Source organism: Mercenaria mercenaria, chromosome 15 (assembly GCF_021730395.1).
Source record: "Mercenaria mercenaria strain notata chromosome 15, MADL_Memer_1, whole genome shotgun sequence".
NCBI classification, from domain to species: Eukaryota; Metazoa; Mollusca; class Bivalvia; order Venerida; family Veneridae; genus Mercenaria; species Mercenaria mercenaria.
The window spans coordinates 4610690-4632471 of NC_069375.1; the positions used below are offsets into that span (position 1 = coordinate 4610690).

General features: G+C 35.4%; 1 protein-coding gene across 1 annotated transcript in view; it reads left to right on the top strand.

Moving 5' to 3' along the window:
- LOC123559566 (uncharacterized) overlaps positions 1–19890 on the top strand; it is a 32042-nt gene extending 12152 nt beyond the window's left edge. Inside the window, exons 7-9 of the mRNA XM_045351501.2 lie at positions 4890–4994; positions 14735–14814; positions 18541–19890. Coding sequence (XP_045207436.2) covers positions 4890–4994; positions 14735–14814; positions 18541–18858 — 503 coding nt within the window. The 3' untranslated portion in view covers positions 18859–19890. The remainder of the gene's footprint in view (positions 1–4889; positions 4995–14734; positions 14815–18540) is intronic.
- The last annotated feature ends 1892 nt before the right edge of the window (positions 19891–21782 follow it).

The following is a 21782-nucleotide window of genomic DNA, read 5'->3' on the forward strand; positions in this document are numbered from 1 at the left end:
CGCGCGGTGTCCATCGTCCGTGCGTCCGTAAACTTTTCCTTGTGACATCTCTAGAGGTCACAGTTTTCATGGGATCTTTATGAAAATGGGTCAGAATGTTCATCTTGGTAAATTCTAGGTCAAGTTCGAAACTGGGTCAAGTGCCATCAAAAACTAGGTCAGTAGGTCTAAAAATAGGAAAACCTTGTGACCTCTCTAGAGGCCATAATTATGTCTCCCTAGGAGACATATTGTTTTTGCACTGTCCGTCCGTCCGTCCTTCCGTCCGTCCATACGTCACACTTCATTTTCGAGCAATAACTGGAGAACCATTTGACCTAGAACCTTCAAACTTCATAGGGTTGTAGGGCTGCTAGAGTAGACGACCCCTATTGTTTTTGGGGTCACTCCGTCAAAGGTCAAGGTCACAGGGGCCTGAACATTGAAAACCATTTCCGATCAATAACTAGAGAACCACTTGACCCAGAATGTTGAAACTTCATAGGATGATTGATCATGAACAGTAGATGACCCCTATTGATGTTGGGGTCACTCCGTCAAAGGTCAAGGTCACAGGGGCCTGAACATTGAAAACCATCTCTGATCAATAATTAGAGAACCACTTGACCCGGAATGTTGAAATTTCATAGGATAATTGGTCATGAAGAGTAGATGACCCCTATTGATTTTGGGGTCACTCCGTCAAAGGTCAAGGTCACAGGGGCCTGAACATTGAAAACCATTTCCGATCAATAACTAGAGAACCACTTGACCCAGAATGTTGAAACTTCATAGGATGATTGATCATGAAGAGTAGATGACCCCTATTGATTTTGGGGTCACTCCGTCAAAGGTCAAGGTCACAGGGGCCTGAACATTGAAAACCATCTCTGATCAATAACTAGAGAACCACTTGACCCAGAATGTTGAAACTTCATAGGATGATTGGTCATGAAGAGTAAATGACCCCTAATGATTTTGGGGTCACTCAGTCAAAGGTCAAGGTCACAGGGGCCTGAACATTGAAAACCATTTCCGATCAATAACTAGAGAACCACTTGACCTAGAATGTTGAAACTTCATAGGATGATTGTACATGCAAAGTAGATGACCCCTATTGATTTTGGGGTCACTCCATTAAAGGTCAAGGTCACAGGGGCCTGAACATTGAAAACCATTTCCGGTCAGTAACTTGAGAACCAGTTGACCCAGAATGTTGAAACTTAATAGGATGATTGGTCATGCAGAGTAGATGACCCGTAACGATTTTGGGGTCACTCTGTGAAAGGTCAAGGTCACAGGGGCCTGAACATTGAAAACCATTTCTGGTCAGTAACTTGAGAACCACTTGACCCAGAATGATGAAACTTCATAGGATGATTGGTCATGCAGGGTAGATGACCCCTAACGATTTTAGGGTCACTCTGTTAAAGGTCAAGGCCACAGGGGCCTGAACATGGAAAACCATTTCCAATCAATCACTTGAGAACCTCTCGACCCAGAATGTTGAAACTTCATAGGATGACTGTTCATGCAGAGTAAATGACCCCTATTGTTTTTGGGGTCACTCCGTTAAAGGTCAAGGTCACAGGGGCCTGAACATTGATAACTTGAGAACCACTTGACCCAGAATGTTGAAACTTCATAGGATGATTGAACATGCAGAGTAGATGACCTCTATTGATTTTGGGGTCAGTCTATTAAAGGTCAAGGTCACAGTGGCCTGTTCATGTAAAATCAATTTTTTGGAAATAACTTGAGAATCACTTGACCTACAATGTTGAAACTTAATAGGATGATTGGACATGCAGAGTAGATGACCCCTATTTATTTTGAGGTCATTTGATCAAAGGTCAAGGTCACAGGAGCCTGAACAGTGACTTGAGAACCACTAGGCTAGTGTTAAAATTTAGCGGGATGACTGGACATGCTAAGTAGATGATCCCTATTGCAGCCAACCATCAGTGTCTCTTTGACTTTCGCTCCTGACCCCTATTGACTTCTTGCCTATAGGACTTTGCATTGGGGGAGACATGCGCTTTTTTACAAAAGCATTTTCTAGTTTTCAATGGATCTTCATGAAAATTGGTCAGAATGTTCACCTTGATGATATCTAGGTCAAGTTCGAAACTGGGTCACGTGCCTTCAAAAACTAGGTCAGTAGGTCTAAAAATAGGAAAACCTTGTGACCTCTCTAGAGGCCACATATTTCACAAGATCTTCATGAAAATTGGTCAGAACGTTCACCTTGATGATATCTAGGTCAAGTTTGAAACTGGGTCACGTGCCCTCAAAAACTAGGTCAGTAGGTCAAATAATAGAAAAACCTTGTGACCTCTCTAAAGGCCATATTTTTCATGGGATCTGTATGAAAGTTTGTCTGAATGTTCATCTTGATGATATCAAGGTCAAGTTTGAAACTGGGTGACGTGTGATTAAAAGCTAGGTCAGTAGGTCTGAAAATGAAAAAACCTTGTGACCTTTCTAGAGGCCATATATTTCACAAGATTTTCATGAAAATTGGTCAGAACGTTCACCTTGATGATATCTAGGTCAAGTTTGAAACTGGGTCATGTGCCATCAAAAACTAGGTCAGTAGGTCAAATAAGAGAAAAACCTTGTGACCTCTCTAAAGGCCATATTTTTCATGGGATCTGTATGAAAGTTGATCTGAATGTTCATCTTGATGATATCTAGGTCAAGTTTGAAACTTGGTTACGTGCGGTAAAAAAAAAAAGGTCAGTAGGTCTAAAAATAGAAAAACCTTCTGACCTCTCTAGAGGCCATATATTTCATGAAATCTTCATGAAAATTGGTCAGAATGATCACCTTGATGATATCTAAGTCAGGTTCGAAAGTGGGTCACGTGCCTTCAAAAACTAGGTCAGTAGGTCAAATAATAGAAAAACCTTGTGACCTCTCTAGAGGCCATATTTTCCATGGGATCTGTATGAAAGTTGGTCTGAATGTTCATCTTGATGATATCTAGGTCAAGTTTGATAGTGGGTCACGTGCCATCAAAAACTAGGTCAGTAGGTCAAATAATAGAAAAACCTTGTGACCTCTCTAAAGGCCATATTTTTCAATGGATCTTCATGAAAGTTGGTCTGAATGTTTATCTTGATGGTATCTAGGTCAAGTTCAAAACAGGGTCATGTGTGGTCAAAAACTAGGTCAGTAGGTCTAAAAATAGAAAAACCTTGTGACCTCTCTAGAGGCCATACTTTTGAATGGATCTCCATAAAAATTGGTCAGAATGTTCATCTTATGATATCTAGGTCAAGTTCGAAAGAAGGTCACGTGCCGTCAAAAAGTAGGTCAGTAGGTCAAGTAATGAAAAAACGTTGTGACCTCTCTAGAGGCCATATTTTTCATGGGATCTGTATGAAAGTTGGTCTGAATGTTTATCTTGATGATATCTAGGTCAAGTTTGAAACTGGGTCAACTGCGATCAAAAACTAGGTCAGTAGGTCTTGAAATAGAAAAACCTTGCGACCTCTCTAGAGGCCATACCCTTGAATGGATCTTCATGAAAACTGGTCAGAATGTTCATCTTGATGATATCTAGGTCAAGTTTGAAACTGGGTCACGTGCCTTAAAAAACTAGGTCAATAGGTCAAATAATAGAAAAACCTTGTGACCTCTCTAGAGACCATATTTTTCAATGGATCTTCATGAAAGTTGGTCAGAATTTTTATCTTGATGATATCTAGGTCAAGTTCAAAACTAGGTCACTATGTCAAATAATAGAAAAAACGACGTCATACTCAAAACTGGATCATGTGGGAAGAGGTGAGCGATTCAGGACCATCATGGTCCTCTTGTTTTCTCTTTTAGTTTCTTTTGCATTGTGTTTCTTGATGATGCTTTTATTATCCATACCCACCTCATCCCCAGAGTTGAATCACATCCCCAACTCGGGGTAATATAAAAGTCTATTTAGTCTTGCATTGTCAACAAGTAGCACCAGTGTCAAGTATCTATTTTCATTATTTAACTTTTTTAGCTAGTCTGAACTTTGGAAAAAATATATAAGGTAGTTAATGTGATTTATTATCAGCACTGGTTAAGATTTATATTGAGGTCCACTTTTTATACACCCATCTCTGAAAGAGCGGGGTGGGTTATGTGAATACCCTTGGCGGTGCCAGCGGCAGGTGGGAGGGCGGCGTCCAGAGCATGTCTGCTCTCTAAGTCCAACAGTTTTCATCCAATTTTCACCAAACTTGCTGACAATGTTTGTGGCCATTATATCTTGGCCAAGTTTAATAACCAGCCAAATTGCCCAAGGCATTCTTGGATTATGGTCCTTGAATTACTCAAAAAACTGCGAATGTAGCCGTATCCGCACTCAGCCAAACAGTTTTCATCCGATCTTCACCAAACTTGCTGACAATGTTTGTGGCCATAATATCTCGGCCAAGTACGATAACCACCCAAATTGCCCCAGGCACTCTTGGATTATGCCCCTTGAATTAGGCCAAGTTCGATAACGGGCGTATTTTGTGACAGTCTAGCACTCTTTTTCTTGAATACTGTAAGAGTTGTGACTTTCAAACTTTGTACACTTGTTTTAACTATTAGTTCAGTATATAGGCCAAGAACTCTCACTTTCATATTATCGTAATTATTATCATAATTTTGGCCTGTTTTGTACAAAGAAAATTTTAATTGCTTGGTTAATTCTTTTATATCATCCACTCTCCTTGAATACTCAACAAAAACAATAGCATAATTAACTCTTGCTTGCATTTTCAAGGTTCTGCTCTATTCAGTCTCATCATATCCTTTACAAAACAGAAACGAGCATTTACTGATACTATAAGTAAGCAGTGTGTTTTTTCAAATAATTTTAAACTGTTTTATAGTTGTAATGATGTACAAGATTTGAAGTTTCTGTATTATTCCAGACATTCTTGGGAAGAGTTCAAACAAGCGTATTCGATTACAAGTTAATGACACCGGTGACCATAGCCCAGACAGCTTCCATCTTGATGCCAGACTTGAACCTACATGTAAGTTTTGTCATAGAATGAGTGTATGTCTTTGATCTGATATTAAATTTGTAGACCAAACACTATGTAAGCAAATAGTTGTGATTTTATTTGCTTTTGTTTTTGTATTTTCTACATTATTACATTTTCAAACTTGTGTATATGACCTGGAGAACATTGAAACTTTACAGAAATGTTAACTAGATTGTAAAGTTGTGCACATTGTGTTTAAAATTAGGTCAAAATAACTGAAACAGGACTATTACTGTAAATAGGAAAAAACAGTGCCTACTCGATAGCTTTTGTAAGAACCAATAAGTTATATTTAAACTTGACAGATTAAGAAAACTTTCAGAAAAACCAAGATTAGATTTGCATCTGGGACTGATAGTGTCAAGGTCAGGGTCACAATTACCAATATTGCCTACTTTCTCAACTATTTGAATGTTCCAATGGTCTAAGTCATTAGTTATGTCTCCCACCACACAGTGGTGTGGGAGACATATTGATTTACTTCTGTCTGTCTGCCACAAAGCTTGTCGCACTCTAAGTTAAACATTTCTCATCTGATCTTCACCAAACTTGAACAAAATGTGTTTGCCAATAAGTCTTCTGCCAAGTTCGATAACTAGCCAAATCGGCCCAGGCACTTCGGAATTATGGCCCTTGAAACTTGTTTTTGATAATCAAAGCACTCAAAGTCTGATAAGGCAGTTTAGGGGTTAGTGCATGGATAACTCATATACTACTATCAGGTGATTAGGCAGTTGTGGGAGACATGCGCTTTTCTCAAAAGCATCTCTAGTTTATTGTACCATTCTAAACATACACAATAAAAATTCTTTGAGGGCTGGCATTTTAATTTCTGATGAAGTGATTTTCTTATTATAAAAATTATCATGCATAACTGGTAATATCCCCATTCAGACATAACTTTTCCAGTTTTTATTTCTCAAAAACGAAGATAGATTTTAAGTTTAGTCTGTCTTATTGTCAACAAGTAATATACAGCCACATTGTGTCAGTAAGTGGGAGCATCTGTGACAACAATCTAGTTCTGGTGCAGTTCTGTCAATGATGATTGTTGCCTGAAATTAACTATTACTGGAAGACACAAATGTGACGCACCATGACATTTTGTGTCCAAATTCGGCGTTACGTCATTTGAGATAACATCGATTAAAGTTACGTCACAAAAAAAAAATGGTGGACGTTACCACGTGTTCGCGGCAATTAATGCATTTCTTGTTTTCAATAATACTCTACTTTGCCACAAGAAAAAAATGAAGTGACATTTATAAACATTTCCGTGTTTTGCAATTCCGTTTCTTTAAAAATTTTAAATGATTGATAATTTATCGCCCTTTGAATCGACACGCCATTTGTAAACATCGAAGGTCGCAGAGAAAATGAAACTACCAAAAACAATTATTTGATGATTTATTTCGATTGTATATAGAATGACAGTTTGCAAATCTCAAGGTAAGTAAGTATTTAAGCGATATGTAGTGTTAAAAATATTATTTGAGTTCATATCGACAGTTTTGTCCGATATCTTTTCCAAAAATAGCCCGGATTTGACACTAATGACAGATTCGAGGTAGATTTAGCGCAGTTCACATTTTATTTACAAGTGTCAATATATTGTAGACTATATTTTATTTACTAAATCTGCCATGAATTTAACTTTTTAGCTCATCTGATTTTTTGAAAAAAAATGATGAGTTATTGTCATCACTTGAGCGGTTGTCGGCGTCGGCGTCGGCGTCGGCGTCTGCGTCGGCGTTGCCTGGTTAAGTTTTATGTTTAGGTCAGCTTTTCTCCTAAACTATCAAAGCTATTGCTTTGAAACTTGAAATACTTGTTCACCATCATAAGCTGACCCTGTATAGCAAGAAACATAACTCCATCTTGCTTTTTGCAAGATTTATGGCCCCTTTTGTACTTAGAAAATATCAGATTTCTTGGTTAAGTTTTATGTTTAGGTCAATTTTTCTCCTAAACTATCAAAGCTATTGCTTTGAAACTTGGAATACTTGTTCACCATCATAAGCAGACCCTGTACATCAAGAAACATAACACCATCTTGCTTTTTCAAGATTTATTGCCCCTTTTGGACTTAGAAAATCTGTTTTCTTGGTTAAGTTTTATGTTTAGGTCAGCTTTTATCCTAAACTATCAAAGCTATTGCTTTAAAACTTGCAACACTTGTTCACCATCATAAGTTGACCCTGTATAGCAAGAAACATAACTCCGTCCTGCTTTTTGCAAGATTTATGGCCCCTTTTGGACTTAGAAAATATCAGATTTCTTGGTTAAGTTTTATGTTTAGGTCAACTTTTTCTCTTAAACTATCAAAGCTATTGCTTTGAAACTTGCAACACTTGTTCACCATCATAAGCTGACCCTGTACAGCAAGCAACATAACTCCATCCTGCTTTTTGCAATAATTATTGCCCCTTTTGGACTTAGAAAATCATTTTCTTGGTTGAGTATTATGTTTAAGTCAACTTTTCTCATAAACTATCAAAGCTATTGCTTTAAAACATGCAACAGTTTTTCACCATCATAAGTGGACACTGTACATCAAGAAACATAACTCTATCCTGCTTTTTGCAAGAATGATGGCCCTTTTTAGACTTAGAAAATCATGGGTAGGACAATATTTCTATTACACAAAAAAAATCAGATGAGCGTCAGCACCCGCAAGGCGGTGCTCTTGTTTAAATCGGTTTTGACTCTTATTCAGTAGAATCTGTATGCAAGACAATTACAAGAAGTATTCAGTAGAATCAGTATGCAAGACAATTACATGAAGACCTTGTGACTCTGGTGCCAGACAAAATTACAACAGTCAGTCATAATGTTTAGTTACATATTAAAGTTAAAGCCCTGATCATTTTATAAATATAGCCATGCCATGAAAGTGACTGATTAGGAATAGTTGAAACACATCTATTGTCAGCTTCAACAACTAATTTCTTACATGTAATGTCAAATCAGTCCATACATAAAACTTCTACAAGGCATAAGTATCGTTTTTATTTGGAAAGAGACAGTTTTTTCCAAAGCTTTTCATGTTAAATTTGCATACTGTTCACTTGGCCATTATTTCTGGATTCCTCACCATTTTGTACTGTTCTTGGCAAGTGACTAAAAGCCACTTAGTAAAATAAATAAACTTTAGATACATTTTTGTTTTGAAAGCCTTGCCAAGAATTCAAACCTATTACTCTTTTTATAGCAGTCTTTGTGCTAAATATGTACTGAGCTAACTGCCCAGGGTATTTTTATCTCACATTTCAGCCTTTTTCAGTATTTTTTTTTTTCATTTTACAGATCAACCACTGAGGATTGTTTGGCTTGATGCAATGACCTTAAACTGTTACAGTGAAATGATTTTCCAGGAAGGTCTATACACAACAAGCTGGATTTTATGGGGGTTTGTAAATTTCTTCATACATCTTTACAGTTACTATACTGCTATTCTAAGAATGATAAAGACATTAAAGTAGCATAAACATAAATGATTTCATTCATAACATTTTAAGAGAAATTATTTTGATTATAGACCCATTCAACAAATACGTGTAATATATTAAGAAGTGAATAAGTAATGACATACAATAATTGAATATATCATGTATGTATTTTTTCATATTTTCAAAATTATTTTTACAGTGTGTTTACATTAAGTTTGATTGAATGAATTGTATGTCTAGTCTGTAGGAATCTTAGCTAGTTTATGTATTCCCGAAAAGCTACTTTTTCTGCATGAATACTGTATGATTCTTGGATGAGTTTATACTAATCAAATCTGCTTTCAGACAGCTTTAAACAAAAAGACTCTCTTTTAAAGCTTAAAAAGATGCTTTACAGTCTTATATTCTGTAACCTTATAATAATCTTATTAAAATGAAGTTCTAATGTTGATGAATTTTTGTTTTGTAGTGATGAAAGAACTATGAATATGTAAATGGGAATGAAACAGAAGGAATTAATATGTTCTACTGATCATCCAGCTGAAATCATGCCTGTGGAATAGAGTGCATGTCACAAATACTGATATGAGCAAATAACTCCATATTGCACAAATAAGGTCATGTTTCCTGCCCTCATGACCTGAAAAAGTTAAAAATTCTAGTTCAAATTACAAATGTGTTTCAGGGAAAAGTAAAACTTAGTCAACTGTGAGAAATATTGGGTAAAAGTGAGTTTTGATGTCATGACAGCTTTGAAGTTGTTTGAGAAGCACTATCCTAATTGTTCTAACAATACAGAATTTAACTTATAAATTTTCCAAAACTGAATGCATGAAATACTAAAACATGTCTGTTGAATGAATCCTAGTTGTTTCAAAACTACAACATGTGTGACATTAAAGCACAAAATTTGGAGGAAACATTTTTACAATAAAAACTGCCTTGCCAGTGTGAGTGTAGGAAGGATTTTTCCAGAAATGACAGAAAACTACTAATATAGCAGAAAATATTTGTTACTGGCTGAATATAATATATTTTATTTCAAGAATTAATCATGTTAATCCATGGTTATAATTGTGTTAAAAGATATTTTTACATGAACTTTGCAGAAATAGCTATTTTTTGTTGCAAAACATTGTGAGTTGCCATGGTAACACAAATTTGACTTAAATTTAGATTTGTTTGATTATGTAAACAGCATGTGTCTTGTTTATATTCTGCTTATCAGACTATGTTCTGTAAGAAAATATCTTTTATGTGTAACCATCAACAAAACATGTCATAACACAAATCTGCCATAAAATGGCAGAGCTGTAATGCAGGTAGGCATATCAGGAAAATATGTAGTTCTGAAAGACAAGTTATATTACATAAAATGATGTTTGTTTTTTATAAATGATCATAACCCAAACGAAAAAAAAAATTAACAAAACATTAACAAAACACTAACAAAACATCAATAAAACATATTTTGATATTTTGTTAGGATGTTTTGTTAGTACAGCATTTAACAAAACACCAATACTGTACTTCCAGGATTTTAGGTGTTTAGTATTTTGTTAATGTTTTGTTATATCAATAATGTTTTATTGATGTTTTGTTACACTTTGGAGAATGAAAACTATGTTTTCTTAGTGTTTCATTACACTTGAATTTGTACATGCTACATTTTGTTGGTATCTCATTTGACTTATAGAAACAGGAGCTTTTGTCTTGGAAAGTTGGACTTAATTAGTAAACTTTTGGAATGGAAAATAGCATGAAAAATAATAACTTAGAAAGCTTTTGTGATGGAAACTATAGTCACAGAAGTTTTGGGAGGTATTTCTTGTGAACATAAAATATTTTAATGAATAAGTATTTTTATGACCAATAACTACAATAAACTTAATTAGATAGGTAACAGAACAAATTGGATTAAAACATGAATTGTAATGCAACTTGTATATTATAATGTATTCATGCACCTTGCAGAAAAGTTCATTTGAACTAATTAAAAATTTATTGAAATAATTATCATTACTTTTTCTCCTAGAGTTACACCAAAGAGAACATCACTAACAGTAGTTGCATAGATATATAATATTGCAATTGTTTCCACCTGGCTATTAAGGGCTGATAAATTAATCTACTGCAGTGTACATGTTGCTTATCTCACAACAGGAGATTACCACAGACTGATAAGATCTTGTCTGCTTTATATTTAGAAACTTTACCAAGAGGTCAGCCAATGAAAATAAAGCCAGTGAACTACTTCTGGGGGCTGTGCATGTACCACAAAAAGTAATCCTTAACTTTTTGGGGTTTTTTTATCAGAGTAATCTTTAAAATTTATGTGTATCTAAATGGAATAAAATCTTACTCAAGTAAGAAATAGTTTCAACATCCTACATGTATCTTTCATTAGCTGACTGTAAATGACACATCTGCCCAAGAATATCAAAAATTCAAATCTAAACAGGAAGTTCTATGAGAGCATGATGGAGTTATTTTACTACAAAGAAGTTTATTTATATAGCTCTTTGTTTACTATGTGCAGTTTATATTTAACATGGAAGTTTAAGAGTGATGAAAAGAATACAAATGGTGAGTCAATATAATTTATTCATTTTCCAACAGTAATCTAGATTACCTGTAACTAATAAATCATGGATTCAAACTGGAAGCAGGTTGTTTACTTTTTATTTGGGTAGCTTTCACAAAGGACTCTTGCTTCACATATTTATATTTGTTCAAATGCTTCTGTTTTGCAAATTAAACAGCTGTATTTTTGAGTTTATCATGCTTTTAATTTACTAAAAGAAAAGTGGATACTTTTAAATGAAATTATTCAACGGAGACAAAAACTTTAAACCAGTAGAGTTACCTCCCCAATTACAGGGTAAACAATGCTACCAGTCAGCTTACCATGGCACTGGAATTACTTCAGTCTGTAAATTCAGAAAATAATATTTTGCTCTAAAATTAGTGTTTTAACCTGTTTTTTACTTATTAATTAGTCTATTGGTGTTGCACACATTTATGTTAAAGTAAATGATACTTGCTGTTATAAATGATTATATGAGCCACGCCATGAGAAAACCAGCCACTATGTTGGTTTTCTCATGGCACGGCTCATATTGTTTATTTTATAAGATTGGGGTAATTAAATTTATTAATTTAATCATGTTCATCCAGATAATTCTTTTAATCTATTAAAGAGTATAATGTAATAAGAATAAATGTAGCTCTCTATTTGCTATACAGTTGGTAGAACTAGTGACAGTTTTGACCCCATCATCACAATATATACAGTTTAAATTTTTGTTTATTGACATACCCAATAATAAACCAAATGTTTTTATGAACATTTTATGTTTTAACACTAAATATATATTTTCAGGTATAGCACCATATGTGTATATTAAGTATGGCACACATGAATGAATTGGGACCTTATCAACGTATTGTGTTGAAAAGAAGGTTCAAAAACATGTAAGTATATATACTGGCATTATATATTACTATATACATGTATACACTACCAATACCGTAGTTGTATGTTTAAATGAATGTGAACAATTGAAAAAAAAAATCCTGAACATGACTTAATAGATCAATTTTAAAACTTATTTCCAGCAAACTCATGGCAGGTTTTATAATTATCTCCTATATATCAAGTCCAAATCAATATATAATAATAATTAAAAATACCATATTAAGCAATCACAACTTGAGGTGTAAGTGCAGGTAACTGGCAGAAATCAAACTAAGTTACTATTTATTATAACAATATGGTAATGGTAATAGCAATGCATAAGTCCAATCTATTAATCATTTTCCCAAATCATTGAATATCTGTCTGCCATCGCTGGAACCTTATCAACATTTGAAATCCAATTCAAAAAAATAAGTTTCTTGAAAGTATAACAAGTAATGCTACAGTTGTTACTGGATTAAATCTGCAGTGTTGCCTGTATCATAAAGATGCACTATTTTGAATACCAGATATTACTATGTATGATAATTTAATTTTGAAACTATATTAAAACAAAACAAAAAAAAACTAATGAAGAAACTGCTTTTATGGTTTAATATCTCTTGGTTTATTACATCTTCAGGTTTTGCAGTGAGACGAATGGTGACAGTGGCTTTGTGGCAGTTAGTAAAAACTGTGGCATTTTACATTGATGATGGCTACCATTTACAGAAAATTTCTCAACCAATAGTGACATTCAATTGAAAGTAATAGCATATCTTACACTGACTATACATCAGAATGTTGTTGAAAGAAGCCATGGCAAAAAGTGGAAAATACTGATCAATATACTTCAATGACCTTGGAACTGAGTAGAAAATGGTGACATTTTAGCACCATATTGTGTGTATACTTTTTCTTGCATCCACACAGTCCGGTCAGGATCCATGCTGTTCACTAATGGTTTCTATGGTTGCAGTAGCATTTGAAAGCGAACAGCATGGATCCTGACCAAATCAAGCTGATGCGCAGGCTGGTCTGTATCCATGCTGATCGCAAAGCCAATATGTTGGTTTTCTCCTGGCACGGCTCATATATAAATTTGTTTCATGCATGTAAATAATAATATGTTTTGCTTATGGTATTTTGTCAGCACAGGTAATGAAACACTAAAAAACATAAAATATTTTGTTAGTGTTTTGTTTAAATTTGTAACCTTGCTCTTTTGCATATCATATGTTTTGTTGGTATTTTGTTAGCAGTGTTTTGTTAGTGTTTTCTTTAGCTCATATAATGAAACACTAATAAAACATTAAGTATTCTGTTAGTGTTTTGTATAAGCCTAATTTGCATATCATGTTTTGTTGGTATTTCGTTAGCAATGTTTTGTTAGTGTTTTGTTAGTGTTTTGTTACCTCATTTGCATGTCATTTGCTATACTAATAAAACATCATCAAAACACAGTATAGTATTAATGTTTTGTTTAAGTGTTTTGTTTCCCCTTTTTTTTCGTTTGGGAATTGACCATTTGTGGTGTAAAACAAATGTATACTGAACAGATGCTAAATGAATGTTCTGATTCTTTCTGGAAAATTTACAAAAAAACTACCATTTTAAGAAAAAAGTGCATTGTTGCCATGGTAACATTAATTTAACTTTTAAATTATTTTGGATATCATCATATGTAAACAACATCTTTCATGTTTATATGTTATATATGTTAAGCTGTATTATGTTAGTGAATATATTTTCATATGTTATAATTGCATCAACAAAGCACTATGTTATTACACAAGCCTGCCTTAAAATGGCAATAGTTGTAACTGAGAGAGGTGTATCTGAAAATTATGTATTTCTCAAACCATATTACATTAATTTTCACGGAATGATGTCTACTCTCTTACTTTTAAATAAGAAAACAGACAGCTTTTGATGTAAATATATGGAAAAACACTTCCAATATTCAATTTATTACAAAGAAATTGCCAAAAATGTTAGTATTTTTGTAAGAAAATACCACATTGTTGCCATGGTAATGTTAGTATTTTTGTAAGAAAATACCACATCGTTGCCATGGTAATTATTCACTGATCAGTATATCTAAGTCTTTTGAAATTTTAGCAAACTCACAGTTGATAATAACAGTCTATTAATTATATCTTCTTGCCTGATTTTCTTTCTTACTGTTTTTAAATAGATAAGGTGTCTATAATAATAAGATTAATGTCCTAGGTTTTGGGATGTTGTCCAATTTGATATCAAATAAATTCTGTATCTTGTCCAGAAGAAGGTCATAAAACAGTTGTCTGTAAACTGTTAGCACACTAGAAAAAGTTAATTGTGTATTTATTTCACATTCTATGTAATTTATTGCTAGATTCATCAAGAGACTGTTAAAAAAGAGGTTAAACAACAGTGTTGCTATAGAAACGATTTTTAGAACATAAATATTTTTATACTACATGAAAGAAAGAGACAAAAAGAAATACATTCCATTAATTGCATGTTGCTTCTGTTATTTTATCATGTATTTTATCTTGATATTATTTAAATATGGTGTCATTATTAAGATATACTGCCTCAATTTTGATACAGTTAGACAAAAACATGGTGTCCAAAAAGTGGTAATATCTCCATGACAACGACTGATTTTTGTTGTCAAATTGAAGATTTTTACTCAGAACGGGATCAGTCTGTCAGATTAGCCCAAAACCCCATTTTTGACCAAAATTGCATTTGGACCCAAAATCTCATGCTCTGTCACAAATATGAAATAATGCTTAAATCAGGGTAATAATTAATCAAAATAATATATTTTCCAGTGGCAGGTCATACAGATGTAGTACCATCAACATACACGGCACAGCCGTACAGTAAATCTTACACCCGCAGTGAAGAAAAGGTATAACATTCATCATTTTAGCTCACCTGTCATGTAGTGACAGGGTGAGCTTTTGTGATCGCCCTTTGTCCGTCGTCCGCCGTCCGTCCACAATTTCGTGTCTGCACGATAGTGGTTTCATTTATGAATTTATTTTAACCAAACTTGCACACAACTTGTATCACCATAAGATCTTGGTTCCTTTCTTGAACTGGCCAGATCCTTCTATGGGTTCCAGAGTTATGGCCCCTGATAGGGCCAGAATTAGCTATTTTGACCTTGTCTGCACAATAGCAGCTTCATTTATGATTTGAATTTAATCAAATTTGCACAAAACTTGTTTCACCATAAGATCTCAGTTCTTTGTTTGAACCAGCCAGATCCCTTTATGGGTTCCAGAGTTATGGCCCCTGAAAGGGCCAAAATTAGCTATTTTGACATTGTCTGCACAATAGCAGCTTCATTTATGATTTGATTTTAACCAAACTTGCATAAAACTTGTGTCACTATAAGATCTCGGTTCCTTTCTTGAACCGGCCAGATCCCTTAATGGGTTCCAGAGTTATGGCCCCTGAAAGGGCCAAAATTAGCTGTTTTGACCTTGTCTGCACAATAGCAGCTTCATTTATGATTTCATTTTAACCAAACTTGCACACAACTTGTATCACCACAAAATCTTGGTTCCTTTCTTGAACTGGCCAGATTCCATTATGGGTTCCAGAGTTATGGCCCCTGATAGGGCCAGAATTAGCTATTTTGACCTTGTCTGCACAATAGCAGCTTCATTTATGATTTGAATTTAATCAAATTTGCACAAAACTTGTTTCACCATAAGATCTCAGTTCTTTGTTTGAACCAGCCAGATCCCTTTATGGGTTCCAGAGTTATGGCCCCTGAAAAGGCCAAAATTAGCTATTTTGACCTTGTTTGCACAATAGCAGCTTCATTTATGATTTGATTTTAACCAGACTTACACAAAACTTATATCACCACAAGATCTTCAGTCTTTGTTTGAACTGGCCAGATTCCAGCATGGGTTCCAGAGTTATGGCCCCTTAAAGGTCCAAAATTTGCTATTTTGGCTTTTGCAGCCATATAGAGACTTCATTTATGGTTTGATTTGATACAAACTTCCAAAATATCTTCAACAACAATAAATTTTGGATTCCATGATGAATCTGTCAGATCCAGTCGTAGGTTCCAGAGTTATTTTATATCTGATTACCTCCCCTGATTGTAATCAAAATGGATTTATATCAGTAAGTACTTATAGGACTTACTTGAAATTTCATTATTGTCATTAGTTGGACTGAGACAATCAGGGTAGATAACTATGGACTGATTTTATGTCAAATTACCTCCCTTTATTTCAAATTAAAATGGGTATATCTCCATAACTAATGAAGATACTGATCTGAAATTTCATTTATGTCAACAGATGGACTTGGACAATCAGTGAAGATAAATTTTGACTGAATTTTTGACAAATTACCTCCATTATTTTTTTATTTTTAATTACTTCCCTTTTATGTTATTATAAATAGTGTATTTAGTAACTTTTTTATTATTGGCTGTAGGGAAAAACCAAGACCACTTTTCTGTGGTACAACATGGATGGTACCTCCAACTTTTAGGTGTATTTTGACATATCTGTTCCTTGTAGAAATTTTGTTTTCTTTTTGGTTAAATTTCTTCCCTTTGTTGTTTGACCTTCTTGTCCTTAAGTGCAATGATAACAGGTGAGCGATATAGGGCCATCATGGCCCTCTTGTTGTATAGTAAGTTAAGTATTGATAATGGCATTAAATTAGTCATTCAAGGAGAAGCCCATAATCAAAGAAGAGTGGAGCTCGAGCTATACTTTTTCGAAAAACCTTTGGACTTGTATCTATTATACCTTGTGATGTTTCCATCTGAGGAGCAGACAAACCAGTTTTTTTAGAGGCAAATCGGTGAAAGGTGAGAGTTGCGTGGAAACAATTTCTGATAGATTATTTAAGAATACTTGAAATCTACAGGACTGGTGTAAAACTTCATATTGTAGTAATGCTGAATGTCATACTGATTTTGAGGTATGTAGGGCATTTTAAGGTTAAGGCTATTAGGTTTTATTATAGAAAAAGTTTATAATTAACAACCATATTCACTGAAATATGGCCCTGTCCTGTGGGTCACATGGTTTACATAGACTTATATAGGGAAAAACTTTGAAAATATTCTTGTCCAAAACCACAGGGCCTCAAGGCTTTGATATCTGGTATGTTACAACATCATCTAGTGGTCTTGTACCAAAATTGTCCAATATTGTTCAGACTTATATAGGGAAAAAAATAGAAAATTATCTTGTCAAAAACCATAGGTCCTAGGGCTGTGATATTTGGTATTTGGCATCATTTATTGGTCCTCTACCAAAATTATTCAAATTATTCCCCTTGGGTCAGATGTGGCCCTGTCCTGGAAGTCACATAGACTTGCTTAGGGAAAACCATTGCCAATCCATAACTTGAGAACCACTTGACCCAGAATGTTGAAACTTAATAGGATGATTGGACATGCAAAGTAAATGACCCCTTTTGATGTTATGGTCACTCCATCAAAAGTCAAGGTCACAGGGACCAGAACATGGAAATGCATTTCCAATCAGTAACTTGAGAACCATTTGACCTAGAACCTTCAAAATTCATAGGGTGATAGAACTTACAGAGTAGATGATGACCCCTATTGTTTTTTGAGTCACTCTATCAAAGGTCAAGGTCACAGGGGCAATCTATTTGTCACACTTTATATTTGATCAATAACTGGAGAACCATTTGACCAAGAAACTTCAAACTTAATAGTGGTAGGCCTTACAGAGTAGATGACCCCGATTATTTTAAGGGTCACTTGATCAAAGGTCAAGGTCACAGGAACCAGAACATGGAAAACTGTTTCTGGTCAGTAACTTGAGAACCATTTGGCCCAGAACCTTAAAACCTATTGGGATGATAGGACTTACCAAGTAGATGATCCTTATTGTTTTGTGGTCACTTGAGCAAAGGTTAAGGGCACAGGGGCCTGAACATGGAAAACTCTTTCCCATCAGTAACTGGAGAACCACTTGACCCAGAATGTTGAAACTTCCTAGGATGATTTGAGATGCAGAGCAGATGTCACAGTTGATGACCCCAAATTATTTTGGGATCACATGATCAAAGGTCAAGGTCACGGGCCAGAACATGGAATACTGTTTCCAATCCATTACTTGAGAACCGAGAGGTTCAGAATGTTTATGGGATGATTGGACATGCCGAGTAGATGATCCTTATTGCAGTCAGCCATCAGTGTCTCTTTGACCTTCGCTCCTGTCCCCTATTGACTTCTTGCCTATTACTGCCATGCATTGGGGGAGACATGCGCTTTTCTACAAAAGCCTCTAGTTATTGTATTTTATCAAGATTGGTCATATTATTCCCCTGGGGTTAAAACTGGCCTTGGCGAGTGGGGAAGGGGGTGCACAAGCAAACTCCAGTTAAAATGACCCTCTTGTTAAATGATTGTATAGGCGAACATGTTTATCAGGATTATTTGCTATAAGTATGCATAGCAAATGATAATTAGATTGAGTATGAAAAACATTAATTGGTTGATGTGTTTTAAGTATGCATTGAGACCTCAGAATGATGTAAAATACTTCAATACTTCATTGAAAACTAAAAAATATCAGTTTATTTTTCTTATGTGAAGCAGAATTTATCATGCTTTTTTCAGTCATTCAGTGGTGTATACAGTCCTTCCAATTACACTGATGGTTACAATACAGCACAGCAGATCTTCAACACTTACAATGCCAACAAGAATTCCGTTCTAGACTCGAGCAGTTACAGATCTAGCTACAGCACAGACTCCACGCTGTATCACTACTACCCAAGCCTTGTTTCCAGCACACCACCACAGAACAGAATATACCCCTCCACAACAGATCTTGTTAGTCCGAATAATGTCCTCTCCACAATGCCTTACACAGCTGTGCATACACGACTGGAAAATGTCGCCCTGATGTCCGAAACTCCAGGCAAGGAGGACTGACACTGTACATACATTTATAATTCATTGAGTTATTTCTCATTTCAGTTGACATTTTTTTTGACCATTTCTTTGTTTATACATATACATATTACAGAACAATATCTCTGAGACATGAAGAGATTAAAGTTAATAGTTTTCGCAAGTTGGACATTTGTACAGACATACCCATATCTGTTGAAAGCAGTCAGATTTTTGAAAAACAGTTCCACTGTAGCAGGAACATTATTACTGCAGTTTAAATCTTGAAACATGTTTCAATAATGTATTTAAGCATATTTGCATAAAATACACTATTGGTGAGAGAAAGAAAAGAAATGAAATACATGTAATGTATGCTTGTTCAAGAAAAACAGGAAACTTAAAGGTGGTCATTTACACTTAAGCAACATTTTAAGACTTTTTTTCCACTTTTTAGCTCGACTATTCATAGAATAGTAGAGCTATTGGACTCGCCCATGCGTCGGCGTCCGCATCCCGATTTGGTTAAGGTTTTGTATGTAAGCTGGTATCTCAGTAACCACCTGTGGGAATGGATTGAAACTTCACATACTTATTCACTGTGATAAACTGACTTACATTGCACAGGTTCCATAACTCTATTTTGCTTATTTACAAAATTATGCCCCTTTTTTACTTAGAAAATTTTGGTTAAGGTTTTGTAAGCTGGTATCTCAGTAACCACTTGTGGGAATGGATTGAAACTTCTCACATTTATTTACTATGATAAACTGACTTACATTGCACAAGTTCAATAACTCTAAAGCTGGAAAGTCGCCATATGACCTATCATGTGTCAGTGCAAAATATTTTTTTTTTTTTTTTTTTTTTTAGCTCACCTGTCACAAAGTGGCAAGGTGAGCTATTGTGACAGCTTGATGTCCGTCGTCTGTCAACAATTTGTAAAAAAAATCTTGATAACCACTGGGCAGAACTTCACAGGAATGATCCTTGGGTGGCCCCCTTTCAAAATTGTTCAAAGAATTGAATTCCATGCAGAACTCTTGTTGCCATGGCAACCGAAAGGAAAAACTTCTTCTCAAAAACCAGAAGCCCTAGAGCTTAGATATTTGGTGTAAAGTATTGCCTAGTGGACCTCTACCAAGTTGAGGGGTCACTTGATTTTACATAGGAAAATCTTAAAAAATCTTCTCAAAAACCAGAAGCCCTAGAGCTTAGATATTTGGTGTGAAGCATTGCCTAGTGGACCTCTACCAAGTTTGTTCAAATCATGACTCGGGGGTCAAAATTGACCCCGCCCCAGAGGTCACTTGATTTTACATAGGAAAATCTTCAAAATTTTTCTAAAAATAAACCAAAAGGCCTAGAGCTTAGATATTTCACATGTAGCATTGCCTAATGGACCTCTACAAAATTTGTTCAAATCATGACCCCAGGGGTCAAAATTGACCCCGCCCCTGGGGTCACTTGATTTTACGTAGGAAAATCTTTAAAACAATATTCTCAAAAACCAGAAGCCCTAGAGCTTAGATATTTGACATGTACCATTGCCTAGTGGACTTCTACCAAATTTATTCAAATCATGACCCTGGGGTCAAAATTGACCCCGCCTGAGGGGTCAATTGATTTTACATAGGAAAATCTTCAAAAATTTTCTAAAAATAAACCAGAAAGCCTAGAGCTTAGATATTTCACCTGTAGCATTGCCTAATGGACCTCTACAACATTTGTTCAAATCATGACCCCCGGGGTCAAAATTGACCCCGCCCCAGGGGTCACTCGATTTTACATAGGAAAATCTTCAAAAATTTTCTAAAAATAAACCAGAAGGCCTAGGGTTTAGATATTTCACATGTAGCATTGCCTGGTGGACCTCTACAAAATTTGTTCAAATCATGTCCCCTAGGGTCAAAATTGACCCCGCCCCAGGGGTCACTTGAGTTTACATAGGAAAATCTTGAAAAAAATTCTAAAAATAAACCAGAAGGCCTAGATCTTAGATATTTGACATGTAGCATTGCCTAGTAGACTTCTACAAAATTTATTCAAATCATGACCCCCAGGGTCAAATTGGCCTCGCCCCAGGGGTTCCTTGATTGTACATCGGAAAGTCTTCCAAATTTTTTTCTAAAAATCATCAGTTTGACATTTGAAACATATAGCTCATATTACTCAGGTGAGCGATCCAGGGTCATCATGACCCTCTTGTTATACCCCCACAAAACGAAGTTTGGTTGGGTATATAGGAGTGAGCTTGGCGGTCAGTTGGTCGGTCGGTCAGTCTGTTGATTTTGCATGGTTTCCGGATGATAACTCAAGACAGACTTGACCAATTTAAATAATTTTTGGTACACAGGTGTAAGATCAGAAAATACAGGTCAAATTCGAATTTGGGGTCAGTAGGTCAAAGGTCAAGGTCACAGTGACCCTGAACATTTAAACGGTTTCCGGATGATAGCTTGAGAACGCTTAGGCCTAGGTTCATAAATTTTAGTACACAGGTGTAACATCATGAAATGCAGGTCAAGTTCGACTTTGAGGTCTATAGGTCAAAGGTCAGGGTCACAGGGACTTGGAACAGTTTAATGGTTTCCGGATGATAACTTGAGAACGCTTGGGCCTAGGATCATAAATTTTGGTACACAGGTGTAACATCATGAAATGCAGGTCAAGTTCGACTTTGAGGTCTGTACGTCAAAGGTCAAGGTCACAGTGATTCGGAACAGTTAAACGGTTTCCGGATGATAACTTGAGAATGCTTTGGCCTAGGAGGTTGATCATGACTAGCAGATGACCTCTATTAATTTTATGGTCAGTAGGTCAAAGGTCAAGCAAGTTCGGTTTTGACATTGGCTCAGTTCTGTGACAAGGCCATATTGTGGGGGTATAATTCGTCACTCCTGTGACAACTCTAGTTTGGATTTAACGTCGCACGGACACATGATAGGTCATATGACTGCTTGATG